Source organism: Oryzias latipes, chromosome 2 (genome assembly GCF_002234675.1).
Source record: "Oryzias latipes chromosome 2, ASM223467v1".
Classification (NCBI taxonomy): Eukaryota; Metazoa; Chordata; class Actinopteri; order Beloniformes; family Adrianichthyidae; genus Oryzias; species Oryzias latipes.
Genome location: NC_019860.2, coordinates 20,836,408 through 20,861,107, shown reverse-complemented (window position 1 = coordinate 20,861,107; position 24,700 = coordinate 20,836,408). Strand labels below are relative to the sequence as shown.

The 24,700-nt window shown below is 41.1% G+C and overlaps 1 protein-coding gene across 1 annotated transcript in view; it reads right to left on the bottom strand.

Moving 5' to 3' along the window:
• The window catches only part of LOC101160883 (FERM and PDZ domain-containing protein 4), a 64,971-nt gene that overhangs the window by 9,326 nt on the left and 30,945 nt on the right, over positions 1 to 24,700 (bottom strand). The window contains exons 5-15 of the mRNA XM_023949843.1: positions 15,549 to 15,700; positions 13,057 to 13,159; positions 11,401 to 11,446; positions 8,588 to 8,692; positions 8,405 to 8,512; positions 5,872 to 6,003; positions 2,067 to 2,186; positions 1,777 to 1,913; positions 1,492 to 1,618; positions 322 to 411; positions 54 to 236 (exon numbers count right to left, since the gene is read on the bottom strand). Of these exons, the coding sequence (XP_023805611.1) occupies positions 54 to 236; positions 322 to 411; positions 1,492 to 1,618; positions 1,777 to 1,913; positions 2,067 to 2,186; positions 5,872 to 6,003; positions 8,405 to 8,512; positions 8,588 to 8,692; positions 11,401 to 11,446; positions 13,057 to 13,159; positions 15,549 to 15,700 (1,303 nt within the window). The remainder of the gene's footprint in view (positions 1 to 53; positions 237 to 321; positions 412 to 1,491; positions 1,619 to 1,776; positions 1,914 to 2,066; positions 2,187 to 5,871; positions 6,004 to 8,404; positions 8,513 to 8,587; positions 8,693 to 11,400; positions 11,447 to 13,056; positions 13,160 to 15,548; positions 15,701 to 24,700) is intronic.

The following is a 24,700-nucleotide window of genomic DNA, read 5'->3' as shown; positions in this document are numbered from 1 at the left end:
AGGCTGAAATAAAAGTCTTTTTTTTAGATCTGCAGAGTTGTTTTTAGGCTCACCCGGACGTCCAGGACGTGCAGCTCCAGTCTGACGTTGGTCTCGTCTTCGGTGAGGATCTCGATGCGGTTGACGTGGCTGAAGTCAGCCAGCAGGGCCACCAGGTTGGTCCGGGTGTTGATGATGTGGCTGATGCCGTACCGCGGGCCCACCAACAGCACCACCTCTGTCTGCTTCTCACCTTGCTGCACAGTTAAAAGGAAAGCCGTTCATTAAAGCCAAACGTTTAGTCATAAAAGTCGTTTCTTGACATCTTTTAGACAGGATTACCAAAAGTATGGATTTGAATTCCCGTCCTCCGTACAGTTTGAGCTCGCTGAGGTACCTCAAGTAGTGCACCTTTGCCTGTAAAGCAGTGAGCTGGACAAAAAGAGCCACATTAGAGAGAACTGACACCTCTGAAGTCTAAATTTGAAGCCATTTTGTTGTTGATTTCAGATTTTCCATAATGCCCCAGCGTGTCATTTAAATCGGATCAGGCTCCGCCCCTTTGCAGAACTTGTTTCGCCTCTATCTCATGTGTGAAAGCTCTTTATTCAACTTTTTTACACATTCTACTTTTCAGATATTTTCTGCTGTTTTTTAAAGCTGAAAAAGCTGGATTCATAGAATCCGCTCCCCGCTGAGAGAATTCACTGTAACGTCAGAAGCAAATAAAAATAAAAAGGCATTTCATCTAATTTTGTAAATTTAAACAGTTATTTACACAAAAAGCTGTACTCAGAAGATGAAACAATGACATTAAACAGATTTACACGCAGAGTAGCATATTTTCATAAGATCTGTTGTCAGCACGACTTGAGTCGTGTTTTCTTTGTAATTCTTTGCAGCCTCTTTCATTGGAGTCCTGCCTGAATCTCCATGTGCTTCCTCTGGCTGTAGAGCCATTTTATATTGATTGGAAGCCAATGCTTTGTCCTCTGATGGTGTTTAATGTCCTATTTGTGCAAAATAAATGGAGACTTTTCCAACTTTCAATGGTCTTTATTGTTTTTTTTTCTTTCTGTCGCATTTTTGTTTGAAACTGAAATGATAAAACAGTTAATATTTCTAACATTACATTTCTCAGTGAAATCCACAGCAAAATGTTTTATTTTTTAAATTCTGCAGTTAATTTGCATTTCTTTGTTTTGTTTTACTAAAGACTGCATTTGTCGGTGATCGAGACTGAAGACTTTAAAAGTCCCTTAAAGGGTTTGGATACGCTGCTACAGACTGAGACAGGTAAAAATGCAAATGTCATTATGCAATGCAAAAAAATTAAACTTGTTTAATATTCAAGGTCTGGCTTCACATGCGGTCCTAGGTTGACACGGGTGAGGAACTTTACAAGGTTGAGCACGACAATGCCGCTATTTTTAGGATATTGCATCAGAAGTGCGAGTTCGTGTCTCCGAAGTTTATCAACAAGGGCAAAGGAAGACGGAGAGAGCTGGTTACCTTTTTCCCAGGAGGCACCAGGTTCTGGTTGGTTTTGAGGATGTGCGTCAGCGCCTTCTTGACGTTCTTCTCCTTCATGTTGGACAGCACCGTCGGGGGCACAAACAGCGTCAAACCCCACTCCTTTCTGGCGGGAGGAGATGGATTAGAGCATCAAGCCACAGTTGGAACAAAGAACTTGAACCAGAGACGGCGGAGAATGTTTGAACGCAAACGTTTTCAGACGGGAAGAGGAGAAAGGCGTATCATGTTTAATAATGTGAAGGAAGAACCGCCTCTGCTTACTGGATGTATTTGAGGGAAACCTTCTGGCTCTGTCTGGTCGTCATGGAGAGGATGTACATCTGCAGGGCAGCCAATCGCAGCGCGGCATCGTACTTCAGCTCGGGGCCGAAGCGCTCCAAGACGACGTCGTTGCAGCTCTGCGGCACAGCAGGAAGCAGAGGCGGAGCCCCAAAGTCAGACTTCAGGTGGCTCGCATTTGTTCTACTCAGAGCCGCCGGAGCAGCAGAGGAAGCGGCTCTCTGAGAACAAAACGCTTGCATATTTCTGAAGGGGGGGGGGCTGGGGTTCACCTGAACATAGAGGTATTCGAATGCAACGGCGTCCCTGCGGAGCAGCTCCACAGGATCCCTGGGCATGAAGCTGATCCTGAAGAGACACTTCATGCGGTCCGAGCCGGGCCTCTGCGTCACCTGGAGGCGTCACGGTTGGACAGGAAAAAGCACAAAAACGTCCATGAAAATGGCAAATTACTGAACAGGTCACTGAACAGACTCCTTTCCATCATGGAAAACTCAGAGCATCCTCTCCACCCTGTTCTGGACAAACAACGGAGCTCCTTCTCTAGAAGGCTCAGACAGCTCCGCTCCAAAACTGCCCGGTACCAGAAATCCTTCATACCCAATGCAGTAACCCTGTACAACAACTCACTATGCAAAAAATAACCTTTGCACATTTTTTTTTCTCTTCTTCTCTATTTTGCACATTTCTTTTGCACATCTCTTTACCTGCACTGTTTTGTAAATAGCTTTTTAAATTATACCACATTTTCCTTGTTCTTGTTTTTTATTTTTATTTTATATTCTTCTTAGTCTTTTTTTCCCCTGTCAGTTGTTATGGTAACGAACAAATTTCCCACGTGTGGGATCAATAAAGTATTTTTGATTCTGATTGATTCTGAAATTACGTCGTCAGGTTGCTAATGTGTCATCGTTTGAGGAAAAGATTGTAAAAATGGAGAATAAAGTTTATTGTTTTAGCCAAAATATGACGTTAAAAAGTAGTTATTGTAACTAAAATTAAAGCTAACATTTTATGACAAAACAGATAAAAAAAGAAGGGGGGGAAATAAGATCTGGCTGATCAGCTTGGCAGACCAAATCAGATCTATAAATAATTAATGTGAACCAAAATTGAATTTGATTCAAGCTCACGTTCTCTGATATCTTGGTTAGAGAATGTTTGCTGGTTTTCTGCTTACATTAACCTGTTCAATGGAAGAAAAAACCCAGTGGGTCCTTTTAAACTTAAGCGACTAAGCTAGCTTTAATTGAAACATTCTATTTTTGTGTTCTATCATCCATCTGTTCCTCATCAGCCACTTTTCCCTAAGTTTATGGCAGGCATGTCCAAAGTCCGGCCCATGGGTCAAATGTTCCTGTGTTCAGGGCTTTCTAAGAAATGTGTGATTTGTTGATTGTGATCGTTTTAAGCTGTTGTGAACCTGTGGCACGGCCACATCCGGTTCAGAAACACAGGTTCAAGCTCCCACTTACTCATTTTTATTTCATATTTATTTGAATGGGACCGGGCTCATTAACAAACGTTTCTGTAAATGTGCCAGACGTAGCTGCTAAGCTAATTTTCAACTGTAGTCCCTGGGAAAGTTGGAGGTTTGCCAACAACAAACACCAAAATCGACGATTAAAAATTCAAAACTCTGCGAGAGTCTTCCAATAAAAAGTTTATGTTATGTGTTTGGGGCTTCTGTGTTTAAAACTCTTGCGTTCACAAGAAGCAACAAAACTTTTTAATTCAGTTGCTTTAGGCTCTACGCACAAATGCGCATTTGAAGCTAAACCAGTTGAACTTTGACCTATCAGGGACTCTGAATTTGGTAGTGACCTATGATGGCGTCCATTTTTTTTCACTCAGTTCCAACTGAAAATTGATCATTGAAGAGAAATAAATGATTGTGGTTTGTTCGCGGTCAGTGTTGTGTTCCAATTCCCACCCTAACTCCTATATAGTGCAATATATAGGGCGTTCGCCATTTTTGAGAGCTGTCCAAATCTACAATTCCAAAATCCAGAAATTTCCCATAAGTCTCAGCGAAAACCCGTCTTCAGCGATGCTCACTAGATCGGCAAATATAGACCACAATGCAATGCGTCGGAACAATTTTTACCAAAGATTTTTATTTTAATGTATTTTTAAAAAAATCCATCAACGTTTTTATCTTCAGAAAACAGTGGACTCATAAATAATCATCGCAAAACATTCATTTTACCCCTGGTGCTATCCTATCAACCCACTCTTACATTGACGTGTTATTCCTACCAAGGTGGATAAAGGTGAAGAAGGATTTCATGTAATCCATGGAGACCAGTGAAGATCACAAATCATTGAAGAAAAAAGATTCAGCGCACTGTCTAGTGGGTCTAGATGACCCAACTCGCAATGTTAAAGTGCCTAGGATAGCACAAGGGTTAAGTAGATTTTAACTTTGTAAAATCAATGACGTCACATCTGCTTTAAAAAAAACAAAAAAGCATGGTGTCTAAACTGTTTTAAGATTCAGGGCACTACAGAGGGCAGTGCTATATAGTTTTATAGTAGTTAGGGGTTACGGTGGGAATTCGGACACAGCCTTTAGTCTATCACATATCAGAAAAGAGCTGTGAAATAAAAATACCTAAAGCGAGATTCACCATATTTGCGTCAACGGTTCGCACTAAGAAGCCTCCAACCGTGAGTACATGTGCTACTGTCAGGTAGTAACAGTTCGGTGTGATCGCCGTATGATTAAAGCATGTTCAAGAACATGCATCACATGACCCGTGTATACGTAGCATAAGGGGCAAAAAAGAGAAATAGATTTGTTTCAGTGATCAAACCAAAGAAAACCATTTTGTGCTATTTTCCTGTTCACGCCATTGAAATAAATACATTTACAGCATTTTTCCGCCTGACATTCTTTTGACCATTTTAGCAGCATCACATTTAAATTAAAAGGAACTTTTAAATCTTTTAGAGCAAATACATCTAGATGTTTTTACCAAAACTCCCGGTCAGCTTGTCAACTTTTCACACCTGTTCCAGGTAGCTTGTTGTGGATAACATGCCTCATCTGGTAGTGCGTCTTCATGATGACTTCATGAACTATACAAACAGTTTTCATAAAGTGCTGGGGGGCCGCATACAATTGATTTTGTGAAAAGAGCCAGTGGGTCGATGGAAATTTGAACATGGGCCGTATTTGGCCCACGGGCCGGACTTTGGACATGCCGGGTTTACAGTGAACATTTAATTGTAATTAATGTAAATATGAACCCAGATTTAACAATGGCGTTTTTGTTTTCCAGACCAACTTTTTCTTAATTTAATTTCTGCTCTTCAAATTCACAGTAATTTTGGGCAAAAATGTATAAAGATGTATTTCTGTTTTATGTGAGGAAATAAAAAGTATTCCAATGAAATAAACCTTTTCTTAAACAGTTGAATTGGCATTTAATGAGATTATGCAGGCAGAATGGTTAACCCTCACACATTTTCATGACCCTCTTTGCAAAATGTTTGGACCCCCCCTGGATCCTGGGCAGCCCAAACCACCTCAAATGGTCCTTCTTGCTATGTGGAGGTGCTGATTTCTATAGGACCCCCTGTGAACAATCCCCTTTTTTACGCCTAGAACTTAAATTTGGCTCCACCGATGCTGCCGCTTTGGTACATTTTTGATTACAGAGAGCTTGTTCTTTGTTTAAAGAACTCCCCGTGTACGTGTGCAGCGGTCAGCAGCAGGGGCACGCAGATGAAACTGCCCGTTTGCTTTATCAGGCCTGTCAGAGAAGAGCTCCTCGGCGCTGGCGCCCCCATGGAGAGCGCCAACTGTGCGGCGTGCATACTAAAGCTGTCCTCCTGTGATCCAGCAACCCCGCCGGAACCCAGCAGCCGCTGCGGACGAGCGTTGGAGCACTTGAGGGGTTGTGGTGTGAGCATGTGGGAGGTTAAGTGTAATGCCAGCTGTCGCTCCTGCTGCGCCGGTGCTGATAAATGGCGGCGAGGTCTGGGTGCTGTTGGAATACTGAGCAGTAACCCGCATTGGCGAGAGAAGGACGCCAGGAAAAGGGAGAGACGGCAAAAGGAGACGTCTCTGACCTGAGTAAGCATCTCCTGTTCGTGCAGGAGAAGCAGTTTGCTTCCAGAGTCCTCAGCGGTCTCTTCCAACACCAGGGAAAAGTGCTCGATGCACCGGATGGACAGCTTCTCCTGCAGGGTGAGGATCACTTCCTGCAGGAGTAAAAGAAGAGTCAGAGAAAATTCTTGTCGGTTTTTTTCAGTTGCTGGTGTTTGGGTTTCTATGACAGAAAATCAATTTCTCCTTGTGACGCTACAGTAAATTCTCTTAAGAACCAGTTTAACATGACTTACACTGAAAAAATCTATAGGTTTGTCCTCGTTTTTAAGTTTATTTAAGCAACAAAGTGAATGAAAATGGCACAAATCATGGACAAACACAAATTTGGAGTTCTTTGGGAAAATCTAGGGCACACTTTAATACACAAACCTAATGATTTAAGATTATAAGGTTTGGCTGAGTAATAAATCAGTGTTTTTCAACCTTTTTGGAGCCGCGGCACACTTTAACCTTGACAAAAATCCCGCGGCACACCAGCATCCCAAAACAAAACAAAAAAGCAGAAACTCAGTCTGTTTTGATCTACCCCCCCCCCCCCCCAGCAATCTGACGTGCATTTTTGTGATAATTGTGGCAGAAAAAGCAGGAAGTTGCAGATGTTTTTTCTAAAAGATGTAATAAAAGTTAAGTTACATACAAACTGTGTGTTCGTTGTGGTTTCAAGACGTGCAACAAGAACGACTGAGGCGCTGTCCCTTTAAGCTAATGCATCATGGGAGATGTAGTGTGAATACTGCGAGAAAACGGCAGAAAGACTCGCGTCTCTGAGCTTCATTGTTTTGTTCACTTGTTCCACGGTCTGATACCGGATTCTGTGGAAAGCTACCCGCTAAAGACGAGCTTTATCTGGTGTTTTTGTTGGAACTGAGAGACTTTATGAGAAGAATCGGAACAAGGAAGTGAAGACTTTAAACACTTCTGATTGGTCAGACTGATGACATGTGATTTAGCCTTCAAGAATGATTGGTGAAGTCGTGGAGACGGTAAAAGCTGCAGGACTTTTCAGAAAACAGTTATAGCTGCAGCTAAATCGCGTTACCGTCATTCTTATCAAAATGTCTTTAATAGAATCAAATAAACACAACGAAAAAAGTATTTTATGATCTTTCATATTCCTCACTACTCAGTGTTTTCTCAGGACCTGTTTGGATGAACAAAAAGCTGATTTCCTGGAGAGGGGAATTGTTTATAGATCAGTTAATGAGGGCAATTTTCCACGGCACACTTGACCATCTCCCACGGCACACTAGTGTGCCGCGGCACACTGGTTGAAAAACACTGTACTAAATGAAACCACAAACTCCCACTAGATAAACAAATATTTAACCTTTGCTGAAATAAAATTGATATAGTTTTTTCTTTAAATTGTAAAGTTTAAGTTCCCAAAAAATGATAACAAATAAAGATATAAAACCATAAACGAGAAAATAAATTAAATCATTTCAACCTAAAATACATTCTTAACAAAAGTGTTGATATTACGTTGGTTAGATGTTAATTTCCAAAAATAACTTGTAAAAATATTATAGTCATAATATCAGGAATTGGATGAAAATAATAACTAAAATAAATATGTATTGTCATGAACAGCAAATACACAAACAACTAGGGATGTCTCAATCTGGGTTCTTTTTTGCCCCGATCCAATTCAGAGTCCTTCGATTTAATGTATCTGCTAATGCCGAGTCCCGATCCGATACTTTTGTTACATGTTAACCCTAGAAAACCATCGCCGGGCAAAACTATTTCGATGGATTTCAATTTGTCGCGTGTCGAGAAGTCTGTGTCTTCACCCGGGAAATCTCACATGTCCCAGGAATGAGTGGACCAAAGACCAAGTTTCTGGTGTCCTTTTAATTATTTTTTAGGAATTGTTTTTTTCTGACAATTTTTTCAGAGATTTTTGAGGTTGTTTTTAGGAACTTCCTATGTTTTTTTTTTTTTTTTTACACATCCCACAGTTGAAAATAAAATTATATCGGGTACAAATTACCCGGCAAAAGTGGCGGTGTAACTTTTTATAGTCTTTCACCGGTGACTGTAGCTTTAGTATCTTCTGAACTGTTGATCATTTTTGATCAAATATGATTCTTATCTCCATCAAAAATACTTTCAAATGACTCTTTTTAAATTGTTGTAGCCTGAATATGATGATGAGTATGACTAGCTACTTTTAATGGAACCATTTTTTTCATTAGGGTTATTTTTGAGTTTCTGGATTTCTTTTTATTTTTTTTCTGGAGTGTGCACCTAGCACAGCCATCTCTCTATTGGCAGCACAAAGAGAGCCATTCGTATAAAAAAAAAAGAAACAAAAACAGAGATTTAAAAAAAATTTACGGAAACATAAAACCAGCTGTCCTCACTGAAGAATCAAACACAAAATTCCAGTTTCAAAAGCATCACAATTTGTGTTTTTTAACTAAATTTGTATTTTTCTGGCACACAGGTCTCTTGCACAGTCTGCTGACTCAGCAGAAAATGCACACACACCTTTACGGAGGTGCTGCTGTCAAAGCGGAAAGACTTGGTCTGTCCATTTTCCAGGTAGACCTTCAGCACGTTCGGCATGAATAGAAGGGAGTTGTCCTTCACTGGATTCTGGGGGGGAAAAAAGGATTTATTGGTAAATCATTTATGTGGGCGTCCCATGAACAATGTCGGCGTGGAACTGACCGGCACCTGGCCGTTTATGATGACCTCTTCAGCAAAGCGCACTTTGACTGGGTTGGACTTCAGCATGGCCTTTTTGGCTGCGCTGATGAACGCTGATTTGGGAGACTGATCACCCAAAAGAAACATAAAAGTGGACAGATGGGAGGAAAGAGAGCAAGAAAGGCATTAAAAGTAGGTACAGTATTCAAGTTACAGTATAATAACAAAAAAAATCAGATTTAAGGAACAGAAAAGTGTTTTTAATACAAACTAACATTTTCAAGAAGAATATGAATGAGATTATGAACGTTTTCTCTCCCATAAAGAAGAAACAACTCAGCTCTCCTTGTCCTAAATTTGATTTTTTTTTTAACAATATCGGATGGCTTGTTGGCAGTTTAGTTATGACGAGTAATGAATTCCAGTGTTTGCTGCTGTTCCAGAGTTCTAGAGGTAACCGGCGTCTCTAACAGAACTGTTAAAAGAAACTAAAAGATCCTTCGGAGCAGGGGGTTCCTCAAAGTGCGGCCCGGGGGCCAATGGCGGCCCGCGTGAAGGTTTTTTTGTGGCCCTCAATAAAAGAGAGGCTCCTTTAAAGAACAACATTGTGTTGGCGAGGAGAAAAGGCGCTTTCAAGCTAAGACAAATGCTTCCTTTGTCGTACATCATGGATAAAGTCCTGTGCCTTATTTGCAAGCAGGTAAATGCAACGCTCAAAGAATTCAATATAAATCATCACTATGTTACAAATCATAAAAACTATGATAAATTTACCAGCGAAGAGTGCAACAATGAGCTCCAACAACTACAACGAGGCTATGCTGCACAGCAGATATTTACAAAAATGGCTAAATCCAGTGAAGCTGCGACAGAAGCTAGTAGCTACGTTGTGGCTTTGGAAACAAATGGCCCGGCGTAGCAAACCCTTAAGTGTCGGGGAGTTTCTAAAAACCATGAATGCTGAAAGTTAGCTGACATTGTTTGTCCAGAGCAAAAGAAAGTCTGTCAAATGATACAATTACTAGACGAGTCGAAGATCTGGGCAGCAACCCCCGACTGCAACTGGGAAAAACATCTGGAGGGCCTGGTTAACTGTAGACACTTAGTCATTAAAGTGATTAAAAACAACTTTTTCTGTTATCCATTTTTTTCACCAAAATTGTCTAATATCGAGTTCCTAATTTGGCCCTCCGCCACAAAAACTTTGAGAATCCCTGCTTACAATGTAGGAGATGAACATGTACATGAGTGCTTCTCCATAAGCATTCAACTTTTCTGCAAGGTTGTTTCAGACGGCGAATACCGCCATTTATCCACAGGGGATACCTTAGTGATAGGGGCCAGTCTAGTTTTAATGACATAACAGAGTATTAACATCGGTGCATGGAGAGAAGACCAGATGACGAAGCGTTAGAAAAGGCCTCAGCCGAGGAGGAATTAAGGATGCGAGAGCTAACTTCTCTGCGTGACATAGAGAAAGACCAGTTAAAAAAATACAAGAGTGATCAGAAATAAAAATTTCCTCAGAGAAAATAGAGTCAAAATGCACACCTAAGGTAAAAACAAGGTCGAGTGTGCCAACTTTAAGGTGTGTGGACCAAGACACATGCTGAGGAAAATTAAAGGAGTTCATGAGACTGCTAAGACCTCTGGCAAAAAAGGGTCAGAGTCGTCATTAATGTGCATATTAAAATCACAGACTATGATCAGGTTAGACAGCTTAAAAAGAGGCTGTTTGGTCCAAGTGGACGGTAGACAACAGCACGGTACAGAGGCTTCTTGTCCCCGACTTTGATCACCTGAAGCTCAAACGATGAAAACTGAGCAGCACAGGGGACGACGACTCTGGAAGACCGCAGCGACTCCCCCTCACCGACCCGACCCGACGGCCGAGGCCGTCCGATGAAGGAGTAACCAGCGGGGCAGAGTTCAATGAGAGACGAGTGATCGGAGTCCCGCTGCCAGGTTTCAGTCAGAAACATAAGATCCAAGTTCCTGGAGTCTATAAGTTCATTTAACAAGAACGATTTGTTGGCCATGGATCGGGCGTTGAAGAGCGCCATGTTCAGAGGGGCGGGAGCCCGATTCCCGTTGCCAGCGACCCGCGTCAGGGGGCGCAGGAGCTGAGGGTTAGAACCCGGGCCATCCGAGAATCCACAAACCACAGGGAGAGGCTACCAGGTAGAGCAAGAGCTTGCATAAACCGTCCTCAGGGGACATCTGGGTCGGTGGAAGTCACAGCTGTCCAGGAACGCTCGACGCCGTCTACCGGAAACTCCACACTTCCATCGGAGCCTGATCTTTACTTGGACGCCGGCTGTTTTTCCTCTCCTCTTCCACTGAGATCTGCGTAGCACCGGTAGGCCTTCAGCCAGGACAGCGCCTGGAGGCGCCAGACGTAGGGAACGAAGAACGCCGGCGCAAGAAGAAGAGGCATCTTTGCCAATCAACGAAAGTCGGATAGACAGCAGTGTGAGGCGGCCATAAACTAAGGCAGCTATAAAACATCGTTTGCAGAAGATAAAACCAAAAGCACAGAAAGAAACAGAACCGTAAATTTCTAAGATAGTGTCCTGCCGGCAGCGGCTAAGCCAAACGCAGGCGCCATCTCTCAACGAGGTGCCCTGAAAATGTTTGGTGCCAATTATAAAAGCATCTCAAAAGTAAACTAATGTGTGACTAGTTTCTCTAAATTAGCCATCCCTCTTCAATCCCCATCTGTCATTTTCCAAAACTCAGCTACTGCCACATGAACTTCTATCTTTCATCAAAAAAAGAAAGGAACTTCTGGAAAATCATTATGAAACATCCATTGGAGAGCAGCATTGACTCACAGGAAACGGCTGGACGACAGTCAGCAGGATGGATTCTTTGCAGCTCCTGAAATCGAGCAGAAAGCACAAAGTCAGGCAAAAAATGATGCTCACCGTTTCAGCAAAGGAGATGCCTGAGAAGGCAGTGGATGCAGTTTAAAAAAACAACTTTTTTATTCATTTCTTTTTATTAATGCCTGTAAAAATTAATTGAAATAAAACAGTTTGCTCCCATTTCAATTGAAAAACTAGCATGAAAACAAGCTTTAACATTTTCTGAAGGTGAAAGTCTAACAGTGCTGTTTCCTCTTTGTTGTAGCACACTGAAATTCTGGAATCATGAGGAAAAACATACGATTTTATGTGATTGAATTGAGTTTTTTTTTTCCAAAAAGGTGACATTTTATATTTAAAAAACACAAAAAAGCAGTGAAGCGTTGTTTACCTGTCTTGCGTAACGGAACAGATGTTTGCAGTTATGAGTGACGGTTCAATTCCCTCGAATGTGAGATGTTTAACAGTAGTTTAGATATTTGGTTTAAACTACAGTATAAAAATGTACTTTGTGCAAACACACAGCAGAGCTGCAAGTAGGTTGTCCTCAGGAAGAGGCCACCGTCTCGAATGTTTGCCTTCTGAAAATGTAAACGTCTCCCAGCATCACTGAGGAGCGTCTTGGGGAACAATGTTGTTGGTTTTTCAGTTTGTCGATTTTTAAAGGTGCTAGCATGTGTCCCTTTTGCTTGCATATTCTTTACTGAAGTATTGTGTAAATGGAATCGTCCGCTCAAGCTGAACCAAACAGTATGTCACGCAACATGAATAGATTGGGAATGTAGGCGCGGTTTACTGAAAAACTTCTGTTGCCAAGGAATTCCAGATAATTTGTGTTTCCTGAATTTTTTAAAAGTTACATAGACCTATTTGTCACTCCCAGACGACCAGAAAATAGAATGGTTGCTATGGAGATATAACCAACTTTAATGAATCCAAGGCAGAGATGGGGGACGTGTTGTAGCCTCTCAGCCAGTAAAGGCTGGGTCAAAAGGGGGCTGGGAGGGTGGGGGGCAGGGAGTACATACTAGTACATTCTAGTACATACTTGTGACTTTAACTGCTACTTTTTCTTAACAGCATGTGGATTTGTGACTTCTATAGGGTCTTACATTTACATCGGATGCAGAGTTAAGTCTTTGGTTACGTTGGTTTCTATTTGTAATGACATGGTTTTATGTTTGCTTTACATTAACGTAAAGATAATTCATCATTGAGGTCACTTCAAAAGGAACACGTTCGAAAAACAGGGATTGACCACAGACAGAAAAGTTAAACGCTCTAAAAAAGGTGGAAATATTTCAACGAGGGAATGAGTGAGGACGACCCAAAAAAGAAGAGAAAAACCATAAAGTAGTGCCAGCCTTTTTACTGTTGACAGAAGTAAAAACAATAAATAAAAAGCAGTTAAAGTCAGACCCACGCGTTGAAACCTTTACATAACCAATTTGCTTTGAAGCTAATCTTCTGTGCTGGTATCTCAGAGGTTTGAACAGCCACCAATCGGCTCCATCGTTGGTTCTTCAGTCTCAGTGTCCTTGAGCAAGTCTCTTTAGCGCTTATGGTTCTCAGCTGTGGAAAAGGACTACGCTGGCATCAGGAAAGGCATGCAAAGATGTCTACCTGACGAGATCGATGACTCGTTCCCTTGGAGCCGAGCTGACGGGTTCGTCGTTGATCATGATGATCTCGTCACCTGGCAGCAGCTTCCCCTCTGATGGACCACCTGCACACACCAAGAGAAGCATGCTGATCACACTGCTCCACGAATGCAGACAGGTGGCTTTGAGACAGTTCAGGATAGTAATATGCAGAGCGGATCTCTGGAAAGCAGTTCTCCACAGAGCGGACATCTTTACTTAGCTACTTCCATCGTTTAAACTGATTATTCATCAGTTCAGGTGCCTGATCAGAATTCAGCTTCAGTGATGAATAACAAACAGTGATGGAATCTTACAAAGAAAAGTAATCAAATGAATTACTCTTTAATAAAAGTGACTAGCAATCAGGAAAACTAACTGCATCTTAATCACGTATTTTTAAATCTTTCAAAGGTTAAGTGTCAGACAGTTTACATCTGTCGTCACTTTCTGGACAGAATTGTCTCTACATGAACATTCTTGTCTTTGACCTCAATAAATGTAAAGGGCTTATATCATGCAAAATTAACTTTTTGAGCTTTTAAGTGTATTATTGATTCTTCACAAAAAACAACCCCGAAGCAGTATTTTGATCCGTTCACGCATTTTTGAGTAGTCCTCTAAAAACCTGAACTCTGAGCAGCAGCCTCTCCCAATCGAGGAGCGGAGTCTCACATTGTGATGTCACAAAGTGAAGAACAGCCCCTTCCAAAAAGAGTCTGCGATGCCAGCACCGCCCCCAGGCTAACACACACTTTGTCTGCGGAGCTAGCGGTGATTGGCTAAAACTCGTCCTTTTTATATGCACATCCGTCTTTGCAAAAGGTCAGACGTTGCTCGTTTTTGTGGGAGAAACACAGACACGCTGCCGAGGCCGACTCTAGACTAACTAAATGAATTGGGCGAAACCCACAAGGAGAGAAAGGCGGAGCCTCAGAGATCTAGTCCTCTTACTTCCGAGTAGGAAAATTAACTGTAAAAATACTTTATAAAATAATTTGTTCTTTAGTGTGCCCAAGGTAATATATTACCATATATGTATATATTTTACCCTAAAAAAGCGTAATAAAAGCATGGTATGGACCCTTTAAGTAGCTCTTAAATCTCTATTTGCTTTTCCAAGTTGTGAAGGGTGTGTGTGTGGGATTGTGTTTAAAACTATACTGGCCCCAATTGGCACAATTAGCCGATCAAAATTGTTTGTTCAGTTGTTAACCCGCCCAGTTTCCCCTTTTGAAAGAGGCTATGTCCGATTTCTCTCAAACTCCCCTAAAAGACTATATAGTGCAAGACGATCCAGTGACCTGCACTTTAATGCGATCTGGACACATCATTACTACTTTTTTTTTTTTTGAACACCCAACATGATGTCCTCCGTTTGCCAAAGTAAAATCCCAATAAATGCAAACATTTTGACTAGTAATAAATCCACCGTGTTCGGATGTTGAAAACATTTTTTTGTCAAATAAAAAATGGTTCAAATGCAATGCATTGGGATCAGTTTTCACTAATCTAGTGAGCTTTTGATAGACACTAGTTTTTCGCAAATTCCCGGGAAATGTCTAGGGCACTGCATTATGGAATTGTAGATCTGGACACCAGGACAAAATGGCAAAGGCCCCGAATAGCGCACCAAGCCGTGAGGGAATTCAGGCACAACCTGAGTCTTTATTACACAAAATGTCTGGTAACTCCAATGAGTAACGGCTCTGTAACAAAACAAAAATGATAATTGGTTGGCTATTTTTATTATGTAACAATGATCAACAGTGTTACTTTAACCCTTGTGCTATCTTAGATGACCCCACCCTTACATTGACGTGTTCTCCCTACCATGACAAAGGTGGATAAAGGTGGAAAGATTTCATGTAATCCATGGACACCAGTGAAGATCACAAATCATTGAAGAAAAAAGGTTCAGAGCACTGTCTAGTGGGTCTAGATGACCCAACTCCCAACGTTAAAGTGCCTAGGATAGCACAAGGGTTACACAGTGTTAATGCACAGACTGAAAGGAAATGGATGTGTTTCTGTTGATGGCAGTGTGTAACTCGTCATAAACACACACAGTAATGATCAACCTATAAAATGCACTTAAAATCCTTTATTACTTTAAAAAAAAATCAACAGTGTGCCCAGAATGTAAATTCTGCTTGTGTTTATTGACCTGGAACACGGCACTCAAAAATCAGTCTAAATGTTTCGGTACGACTTTGGTCAACTGATGACTTGTGCATTAAGGGTATTGTAGTCAAGAACCTGGAGGAGTTTTAGTGTTTTGTTGAGCTCAAAGCACCTTATAGTCCAATAAAATATAGTAACTTGAACTTTTAGGAAAAGTTAGCGCCACTTTTTGAAACAGGAGCAAAAAGTTTGACTTTTCCCAAATGTATTTATAAATACACCATAACTCAAAAATTCCCAGTTCCTGAAAATACATATTTGAGGTTCACGAGTTTGGGTTTTGGTGCCTACCTGGTGTGACAGAGCGGACCACCACAGGTTTCTCACTGCCAGCCACAAAGCCAAAACCCAAGACGGGGTCTCTCCGCATCTCCACCAGACGGGGAGCAGGGGGCACTCCATCCAGGTGGACCTCTTCCAAGGAGCTGCTTTGGGATCCTTGGCTGGTAATAAAAACAACGAAAGCCTCTTTAATGAAGCGAATAAAAGCCCGCTCATCATGAGTGGCGTGAAAAGTTCCCACTTAGAAATGACATTGTGGGTAAAGGGCATTATGACTGATGAGGATCCATCCAGCTGCTCAAAGGAGGCTATCTTTAAGACCACAACGAGGTGCACATTAAAGGTCAGACATTGACTTTATCCCCACAGAAGCAAAAGCTCAAAGAGATAACAGTAAAATAGAAATAAACGACTTGTGGAGCTCAATAAGATGTTCATAAATCAGAGAACTCAGACGCAGGGTGTTTTAGGCTTGAGGGCTGCCTCTCCTCCTCCTCCTTTCATAAAACGCCTCAGGTTTATGATGTGAAACCAAATTGGCACTTAAAGGTTTATAAAAGTCCAAAGACTTTCGAGATTAAAAGTCCTCTTTTTACTCAGCCTCAAGAAACTTCACTTTGGGCATAAACTACAAGAGCCAGCTTGCACCGGTCTGGGGGTAAAACAAATATCAACTACTAAGTTGATGGTTTGACTCTTGGCCTCTCAGCTTTGAACGAGACACCTAAGCGACACCTTTGAGTTTGGAGGGTGAAGGAAATGTGTGCACACACTGTGTGAAAGTTTACTTAAATTAAGCTTTGTGTTTTGAAAAATCAACACACAAAAAAAGTAGTTTCACTTAAATAACACAATTTAGAATCCCAAAAAATAAGATGAAAACAAAGGAATTAGACATTAGCATTAGCTGAAATAGTGAGCATCTGAGCTCTTCCTGGTTTGGTTAAGAAGCAATGCAAGTAAAGACGTTAAGTAGTTAAAAAAAAGAAAAAAAGAAACTTCATTTTATCTCTATTGGAAAAAGTGTTGTGTTAAGATGTCAAAAGACAGTAAAGGGAAAGGCAATATCAATATATACAGTCAAAGGGCTATATAACAGGCTTTAATGCTGACCGAAATGTTTATCTACGTGGTCAGGGCTACTTTTGGTAGCGCTTCCTAAGAATCATTTCTAGTAACTATTCAATGTTTTTCAGTAAGCTTGGTCCACTCTCAAAAGTACAAAGTACAATGTCAAAATAAGAATTGTACCATATGCAGCTCTAAACCAAGAATTGTACAGATGCATTTATAGATTGTTAAAGTCGAACCAATTTTTAGCCATTTTGTCACAAACAGGTGTTTAGACTGTTCTAAAATACTGAAGAACGATAAACAAAAGTACATTCTGTAATTTATTTGAATTTTCTTTGGTTAAAATAAGTATATTTCTGTCTTATTTGGAGGCTTATGGTTAATTTTCGGCCACGCTTCCAAAACTAAGGGCAAAGTATTCTATTCTAAAACGATTTGAGTTTTAAAATGAGTTTGTTCTGCACAGTTTTGGCATTACTAATAAAGATATTGATGCAAAGTAGAAAAAGTACAAAGTAACTAAAATAGGTAAAGAAGAACCCCTGTTATATTGTGGGTTTTAAACCAGGAAAGTTATATATTTATATATTTTTTTAACATTAAGTCTTTGTCATAACTGTCCTTATAGAGGAACATGGACTGTCTGTGGCTGAAATTGGGCAAACCTGTATGGGGCATGCAGGTGTTCCACATGAAATATCAAGGCCATGCACTTCTCGGTGAGCCTGTAGTACAAAAATATTCATTGACGTATTTTTTTTTTATGAACGCCAGGTCATAGGGAACACTAATGCAAATTTTCAAGGAGCCCAGACCTGCTATTCAAGTGATAATTTTGCACTCCTTGCATGCAGCCTGACTATTAGAAATTAGGAAATTAGACAGAGCGTAGTTTGTGATGGCATCCTACGGGCGTCCGATGGGCCCTCGCGTATCGTGTGCACAACCCATGCGTGCTGTAAGGAGCTAATACATGCACCTTTCTAACGACTAGAGCATGGCATTAGGACACCATCTGACAGCGCCACCCATACGTCATAAGAGCGAGCAACTTCTATTATCCTTACAAGTACTTCTCGATACACTAACCACATGCACGACAATACGGTCCATTTCAATGACGTCCCATGAGGTTGCCGTACAATTCTCAAGGGAAGTGGAAGAAACACCTACTCTCCCTTTAAAGATGGAGCCGCTCCTTTTTACAACCCAAAAACCTGCAGGACTCGTACAGGTCAACCCCCTGCATGGGTGTATGTAACTAAAGCTGAAATTATAGTTTAAAATTGGTGAAAGTTCCCTTTATTTCTAAACTATTATTTTCTTGATATCCCTCTAGGTCAAGGGTGGGCAAACTACGGCCCGCAGGCTGGATCCGGCTGGCCTCCACGTTTGGTCCGGCAAACGGAACAATTTTTTTAATTTTTATCTGGCCACACGATCAAGACGTGACATTTTATTCCCTCCTTCTGCAGTCTGTGCTCCAACCTGAAACCCTCTAAAAATCACTGTCAAATAGAACTTCTTAGTCTTCCCTTTCTACGTCGCAGTTCATCTTTCGCGGTTTAGCTCATTCTTTCTGAGCGATTATGCTGCATTTTTTTTAAACAGCGTACCCTGTTCTGTGTCCTGATTGGCTGGAGACCTTGTCAATCAATCTCCTCTGTGCCATGTCTCCTGTAAGAAACACGGAGCTCTTCAGATCTGCAGAAATCTGTAATCGATGATCAGCTCTTTGTTTTCATCCTAAGATCCTGGACTTAATTTCTATGAAGGTTTGTGTATTTAAACCAGAGAAAAGGTGTGAAAATGTTCATGTCTGTGTGAGAAAAGTGTAGAAAGTGTGCAGTGAGGAGTTTTACTGCCATAAACGTCTGTAATCAGACTGTGGATTTCATCGATCACGGTTATTTGTAGAACGTAACTCCTGCACTAAACGAGGGAACAATGTATTGGTGAAAAGGTAGATATATGCTTAGCTGCAGCAGAAGACAGAGAAATGTGCTTTTTTCATTGTTACTGGATGAGAAACAGACGTGAAGGACACAGCTGCTCAGTTTTAGAACAAACTGAGACGTGTGAGGAGCTGCAGCCCTCAAAGTCTCAGCGGGAAAATGACGGGAGAAGATCCACTATTTATTGTTTTTTCTTTTTAATGTATCTGTATATTTTTCCTGACTTTTTGTCTTTGAAAATCACAGTTATTTGGTTTTTTTTTTTTTAAATTTCATAAATAGTGTTATTTATTTTATTAAAAGGATTGTGAATTAATAAAACTTTATTATAGGGTTTCACAATAAAAGAAAGATATATGACCCACCCCTGCTCCAGGTTGTATATGTCTTCTGCAGGGGACATTTGCTTTTGGATATATCTACCCTTTACTAATTTGAAGTTCTCTAGATATGCTTAAATAAGGACATCCTGGCCTTTTCATGTGTTTGGGTGGGATAATGGGAAGTTTGGTTTCCTGGAGAGATAAAATGGAGTCTATAGAGGTCATGAATGAATGCCCTGGTTCTCAGGAGGATCATGCTGGATCTAAGGTATAAGGTAGCTGTTTTTCAAAACGTTTTTAATTTATAAAAGTCGATTACTCCTCCATTGCATTTTTGCAGCTCAGGCATCTCCCATAGCAACAGTTGTTTGATGTTTCCACATAAGTTCTGCTCTGCTGCTGCAAAGTCTACAATAGAAAGATCTTAACCCCATGCATAACTACCGGTGACCTTCTTCTCAGACCTGCGTGGATTTATTCACTGATATCCATGTCGTGTAGACATTTAGTATTACAATGTGTCGTATTAAATCTTCTCGGTCTGGGTCAATCTGTACCTCTGTTTGACTCTCCAGCCTTGATTCTTTTTTCCTCATTCTCTCTTCCATTATCGCAACGCTCTGTATTGTACATAAGGCGGAGAAACCTCAAACTAAATCTGTATGTAATGAGGCATGTTCTAATCTGCGGCGCTGGCTCATCTTCACTGTCAGGGTTGGTAGGGTTTAATCCCACAGAAGGACAGCGCGAGCGGCAAGGGGTCAGGGGTAAGCCGAAATAAAAAGATCGGATCCTGGTCATGTAGTAAAAGAACACGCAACCCCTAAAAAAAAAAAAAAAATCATACCTGCCAGGAGATGATTTTACCTAGTCTTTTTGTCTTTTAAAACTATCCAGCAGTCGGGGGAAATGAAAACATTGCTGTAAATTGCAAAAAGAAAATTTGCAACATTTCTTTCGTTCCGAGGACCAGATGGTACAAAGAGTTCACCTTATGGTCAAGCCGTACAATGCAAAAGTCATGTACAAGATTACTTCCTTTAGCAAAAGTGCTTTTGAATTATTCAGAAGGCAAAAAAAGACCAAAAAAACAGAACAGAACGTCATTTCAGATTCTACAGGCTTCAGTTAGCATGTTTAAAAATGATAGCATATTAAAGTTTAAAGGTTATGGAAGCCTAAATAGACTTAGTTTGGATAGACTGCTGGACAGTAATCCCTTCTAAAAGAGTCAGTGCAGCCAATTTTCAACAAAGTTGTATTAAAAAAAAGTATAGATTTGAAGTAATAATTAATTTGTTTATATAACAAGTCAGTCACACTGCAATCATGCACTACTTGTTGGATTGCCTTGCACCCACATGTGCATTGACAATAAAGTTGAATCTAATCTTGATGTTTGGTCAATGTCTTTTAGGCTTTTTTTCATCTTAAATGTATGGCGGCGGTGGGATTATGACTAGGGTTTGTTTGAAATTTCTGCAATTTCTTTACTCAACAACAGATTTAGAATTAAATGCAAAGTTCTTTTGCGTCTTAATTTTTCGCTTACATAAAGATGTCATTTAGGTTATCTAGGGATTTTTCCCTCTTAAATCGTCAAATATGAACCAGAGGACTATGACATTGGCAGATTTTTGAAACTGTAAAAACTACAGGTCAAGCCAATTAAATCAAAATAATTTCTCATACTTGTGACCAAGAGAATCAACTCTTAGGAGAGACGCCACGGAGTTCAACACGGGAGCATCGTGGCATGCAGCAGCCCGGCTCAGGCCCCGAGGATCACTGCTAAAGACTCTTTAGGATCAGACAAGCGTCTCCGGCTGGAGCTCCCCGGTCAGCAGCATCTTCCTCCCCCCGTTGGATCCTGAAGGAAGCTGTCCGGTTCCACTCCAGCAGGGCCTCGCCGCCATCACACGTAGGTAGGCTCCCTGTCAGTGCAACACCTGCGCCTCCCCTGTTTGCCCCGACAACGGCTTTTATCAGGGATCCCATAATAAGGAAGGTCCAGTTCTTTAACGCGGTCACTCACTGTTTTCAGGCTATGGTTCTGGATATCCTGGAGAAACTCCCAGACCTGCTGCGCTCTTTCCCTTCCGCTGTCAGGAGGCTGATTTCACATGTCGGTTTTAATGATACGTCTTATAGAGAGTCTGAAACGACTAAAAAGGCGTTCATCAGACTTTTTACTGTTTCAAACTCCATTCCATTGACTGTTTTTATTTCAGCAGGCTGCTGAGTTTGAGCACCTGGCTCCGGTCTGCCTCCAGCCTGAACACGTTTGTTTTTATTGACAATTTTAATCTGTCCTGGAACAGAGCTGATGGGATCCACCTCATTGATGGGCAAAAATGTTTTAGCTAACACTCTGTCCAGACATCACCTGCCCCCCCCCCCTATGATGTCCACTCCAGTCCAGACCTCTTCATCTGTGCAGACATCTGTCTATGAAAGTGACTGACTCGATTCTGTATCTTCTTCCCACATTCCCCAATAAACAACTGCTTGAAACATCAACACTGCTTCCCTTCCAATTAATGTTGCCCCCACGGTCTATTCCATTAAAACCATGATGGTCTTCTATAAGGGGACACGCTTTCATAGCTATTTTAGATCAAATATTAAATCATGGATTGGCTCCCCATATGCTCAGGATTGGTTTTAAAATACTTTTAACAGTTTTTAAGTTTCTTAACGGTCTTGCGCCTTCTTATCTGTCAGATCTTTTAGTCTAATATGAACCATCACAGACCCTGAGATCCTCTGCCACTGGTCTTCTAACCATTTGGACTGTAAAAACCAAAACATACGGAGATGTTTATGTTAATCTAATCTATGTTAATTTTTGTGCTGATTTTCGTATCATTTATTTTGTTTTGTCTTAATGTAAAGCACTTTGTGTTATTGTTTTGTAGGAAAAGTGCTATATAAATAAAGTTTGATTTGACTGGATATTGGTCATAAGAAGGAACAGAAAGTCTTGGAAAAGACATGAGTAAAAAATTTTACGGTGAGAAAAAAGTCCAAATAATTTAGAAAGGATGAAGTTTTAACAGCTTTTTATATATATATATATATATATATATATATATATATATATATATATATATATTTTTAATAATAACACTGCAAATGCGCAACAACTTGAACCACTCAGACCAATGAAGCCACTTGGATGAGTGGAGAACGTCCCAAGAAAGAAGATTAAAAGTCCAGATGCCCGATTCAACTTCTTCCGTATCGCTTTATCTAAAGTTACGTCACCCACATTTTCAGACCGGTTCATGGCTAAGCCGTTTATTTCATGTTTAAATGCATAAACTTATATAATGTTCATCCTAATTTCTAAGAAGGACAATAAACTGTGCTTATGATGGATTTAATTGGTCAGATATGATCTAACAGAAACAAAGCCAAGCGAGTTATATAACAAGTTAAGGAGACTTAGGTAACCTAACCTAAGTGAATTATGCTTTGGGCTAAAAGGGTTAATTCAGTGCTATGATTTTTGTGTTACAAAGCATCAAAGGAAAATAACATTCTTAAAGGCTAACATGGAGATTGAAATGTTATTTATTACTATATCAACCAATTGGCCTGCACAATACATCGCAAATATATCCTGATTGCGATATCAAGTTGTATCACATGTATGAGAACAAGTTGTATATGCATATCGCAAACGATGACGAAATTGCAACAAATGGTTAGCTTAAATGTGCTAAAACAATCTTATGGAAGCTTGAAGTCTTTAACAAATCGTATCAATCCCTTTATGCATTTGAGCAGTTGGATGGACTCCTTTACATCATAGACCAATCGGATGGAGCCCTTTTATGTTTCCTTTTCTTTCTTCTTTTACTCAAACTTGTCCTGTCCAACAGCTTTTAGCAAACAGATGAGAGCTGAAGGCCTCTTGTGTTAGACAGTTTACTGTTACAATAGAGGCTGTGGATCTTCTGACACACGAGGTGTATATTTGAATAAACCCCTTTTGTAATTAAGGCTAAACTTTATTTATCTTACTTATACTTGTAACTATTTTTTGTTGGACTGGACGCAAAAGAAAAGGAGGGAAGAAGAGAGAGGGATGTTAGAGAGGAGGGGGGGATAGGAGGGTGGATTATAGAAGGGGGATAAAACCATTAGGAAGCATAAAGCAATAAGTTGCTGGATGTTTATAATCAATACGGTCAGGTTTAGTAGTAATACAAATCTAAAAGAGGTGGGGGCCTGTCCACACTCAAATGTAAGAAACATACCTGTTGGCTCCAAAAATGGTTACATACAAACACGTCCACATGTACACAATGCAAACAAACGCAAAATATTTGTGCAAAACTGAGCTAACACCTGTGCTCGAGTAAGTGTTTATGTTCTCCTAAAGTGGATGATGGAAGGAGGGAGAGTGCCCAGCCATCCCCACACCAAGAGAGCTAAAATGTAATTAAACAGTCGGACTCCCCTGGTCCGCACCAGTTCTAAGTCAGTTGCTAGGGTGCTAGCCGAGGTACCCGCCGCCGCAGCAGCAGCCAGGACCCCCCCCCGAAACACCCGCACGGTAGCAGATAGAGAACAAGCGCCCGCCGTGCAATCGCATCCATCACCCAGGCCAGCCACCAGGACCGCCATGGGGGCCCCCAAAGCCAGAGAGCAGGGAGGCATGGGGGGACAGAGAGTGCAAGCTCCAGCCCAACACGGGGGCCCAGCCACAGGAGAGCACCCTCCAGCCCCAGACAAGCAGCCCACCGCCACCCAGGAGTTCTGAGCATCTCCCGATCCTCGGCACGAGGCAGGGCAGGCAGCCACCCACCCCGCCCACGGTTGCTCCAGGAGAGAGCAAGACAGGAGCCGGGCCACCCCTGCCCAGGAGGAGGACGCCCAAGAGTGGTGTGGGTCCACAAGGAGTGTTGTGAACATGACCCGACCAGACTCACCCACAGTTTAAATTTTGGAGAAGGCCAGCACTCAGGGGCAAAGACCAGAACCTACACCACGGGGACACGGACACAGATGTGATGTGATCCCCAGCTCTTGGTCTTGCCAAAGAACTCAGGGATCCCTCTCCCTGCGTGGAGAGAGGGCCGCCTGGCCCAGGAAGCCAGCCTTTTTATGTTAGATGCTCACCTCCTCTGAAGACGAGGGTCATTCGGAGTACAATTCAAGTTATGTTGACTATTTAAACTATTGCAGTAAAATGGAAATTTTGCATTCATTTGATTTGCTATTTTTTCAGTTATCGCAAGTTTTATCCTCATCGCAATATTTATGACTAACATCGGAAATCGCAAGATTTCCTCGTATCGTGTAGCCCCTGTCAACCGACAACCGATCACAATATCCTAAGAAACAAAAGTGTCTCAACTCTTAAGTTGACATTTCTCGACTTTCCTATGTTATAACGTTCTAATTCAGTCCTATTTTTGGTAACAAACAAATACTAAAAGACCAACTCCGATGAAAACTGTGTTTTTAATACACTATTTTTCTGATGATGGAAGACACGCACATAAAAAAATTCAGCCCAAAATGTCATTCCTGAGTATTTCCTTCTTCAAATCGTGGATCAAGAGCAGAAAACAAAATTGTCGTTGGAACAGGAGCTTTTCGTGACGTAGAAACTAGGCTGCACAGTATAAAGAAAACTCACAATATTAGTGATCAATATTGCAATGACGATATGACTTGAGGTACAATAACAAAAAGCAAATTGATACATCATTTCTGATTAAATGCAACAGTTTAATCTAAACAAGAGTCAACATAACTTAGAATATACTCCAGATGTTTACATAGGAGGCGGGGA